This window comes from Perkinsus marinus (assembly GCF_000006405.1).
Source record: "Perkinsus marinus ATCC 50983 genomic scaffold scf_1104296948880, whole genome shotgun sequence".
Lineage (NCBI taxonomy): Eukaryota > Perkinsozoa > Perkinsida > Perkinsidae > Perkinsus > Perkinsus marinus.
Window position 1 is genome coordinate 1 of NW_003210023.1, and position 1,671 is coordinate 1,671.

A 1,671-nucleotide genomic window follows, 5' to 3' on the forward strand; every position below is an offset into this window, starting at 1 on the left:
CCACTAGTAGGATTATCATCTACTTAGGATTGATAACATTGTAACTCTTTTAGGAGTCTGGGCGTTCCCCAACACTTTAGGTGGCGACCTTATCATCACTGCTATTGTGACGTGCATTATAACGTGGGTCATTTCCCCTTCTCTTGCTATGAGAGATCTTCTCATCGGGTAAGGCTTTATCCCAGCAACATTCTCTATTGGTCCCTACAGGTCACCATTAAGGATAAAACCATCATCCTTGCCAGAGTCCCCTATGGGCATTCCCGCCTGGTTGGGTCATCGTCCATTATTCGTGACGGATCCACACGATAGAGTTCATCGTGGTGCTGACTACCACCTTTGTAAACCTACTACAGCACGCTATCGATCTTAGGTGTAGCGCTTCTTCATCAGCTCAGAGGAGGGTTCATGGTAGGCCTCGCCTTTGCTATTGTAGGGAGGATACACTCAATCAATCTGTCGACAGCATTGGCCTTAGGTGATCGCTCTGCCGATATCCATCTTCCTGGCAGCTGCAGAGGCTAGAGCTTCTGGTGCCCTATGGCATAGGACCACTTTGGTCGGTACCTTCTTTAAGTACCCTATGGGGTACTAGCCATGTCTATAGGTATGGTTAAAAGCCCTCTTTGGGGGCTTGGGCGCTACCCTATGCGCGAACATTGCGTTATGGACTCTCATTAATCAATACACTCTACGATTGTCTGAGGGGGAGCAGAAGGTCGAGTGCTCTGGTAGTGCTTATCTCCCTAGCTGTGAGAATATCATACCCTTCTGGATAGATTACACATCCTACAGTACTGAAGGCAACAGTGAAGGGATGCCCCTTCTTACAGGGAAGGGCAATACTTCCCTTAGGGGCATTGATGGTACTATTAAGTAAAGCAAGACTCTCAACATGCCGCCGCTGTTTAGGGCCTTAAGACGACCATGGTTCTGTTGAGCTAATGGTAGCATGAGCATCGATTTGTCTGTGAGTCCCATGTTCTTCTTGTAGTCACAACTTAAGTTGTTACCCTGTTTAAAGAGGATTGCGTTCATACTGGATACACGATGCCACATATCTTAAGTTTTTCATCGACGTTTTGGTGTTGTTGTTTCTGCTCCTTCCCATCATATGACACGTGAGGTCCGTGATTCAGATCGTGATGCTGCCAGGGAGCCTTGTCCAGATAGGATCGTAGAGGATCTTGGTACTCCTCCCTATGCTCACTTAGTCGTCGTATTAAAGTCGTCTTTAGGTGGGGCCTTTGGTATGGGTTGTGTTGGTGGTTTCCTATGGCATTTTGTGAAAGGCGCTCGTAACTCCCCTCGAGGGGAACGATTGCATGGTAAGGGTGATGCAGGTGCTAAGGAGTAGTCTCATGGCTTACATAGGTGCATTGTATTCGGCCAAGACACGGGCACCGATTCTAGGCAGTAGTTTTGCTGTTTGGGGTGGTACCTTTTCGGCATTTGATTGCAGTCTACAGTAGTATCTCTTAATCGTTGTACATGTAATCCTGGTTGAAGGTACATCCGTCAGAGGGATGATCATTGGAACGCTATTGCGTCTGGATTCCTCACTGGAGGTGGCTAATATGGAAGATAGTGACACTATTGAGACTCTCACGAGCAATAACACATGCTTATCGTGGCGTGAAAGAGTTGTATGGTGAATAGTCGTGTGAATGA

The 1,671-nt window shown here is 47.2% G+C and overlaps 1 protein-coding gene across 1 annotated transcript; it reads left to right on the plus strand.

The window, feature by feature from the left end:
* Positions 1–1,114: 1,114 nt before the first annotated feature.
* Pmar_PMAR019486 (conserved hypothetical protein) lies at positions 1,115–1,576 on the plus strand (the record flags this gene model as incomplete). The annotated part of the gene is made up of 4 exons (XM_002778501.1): positions 1,115–1,190; positions 1,239–1,328; positions 1,375–1,468; positions 1,510–1,576. 4 exons carry the CDS (start codon positions 1,115–1,117, stop codon positions 1,574–1,576), a joined length of 327 nt encoding a protein of 108 aa, XP_002778547.1.
* Between the last annotated feature and the right edge of the window lie 95 nt (positions 1,577–1,671).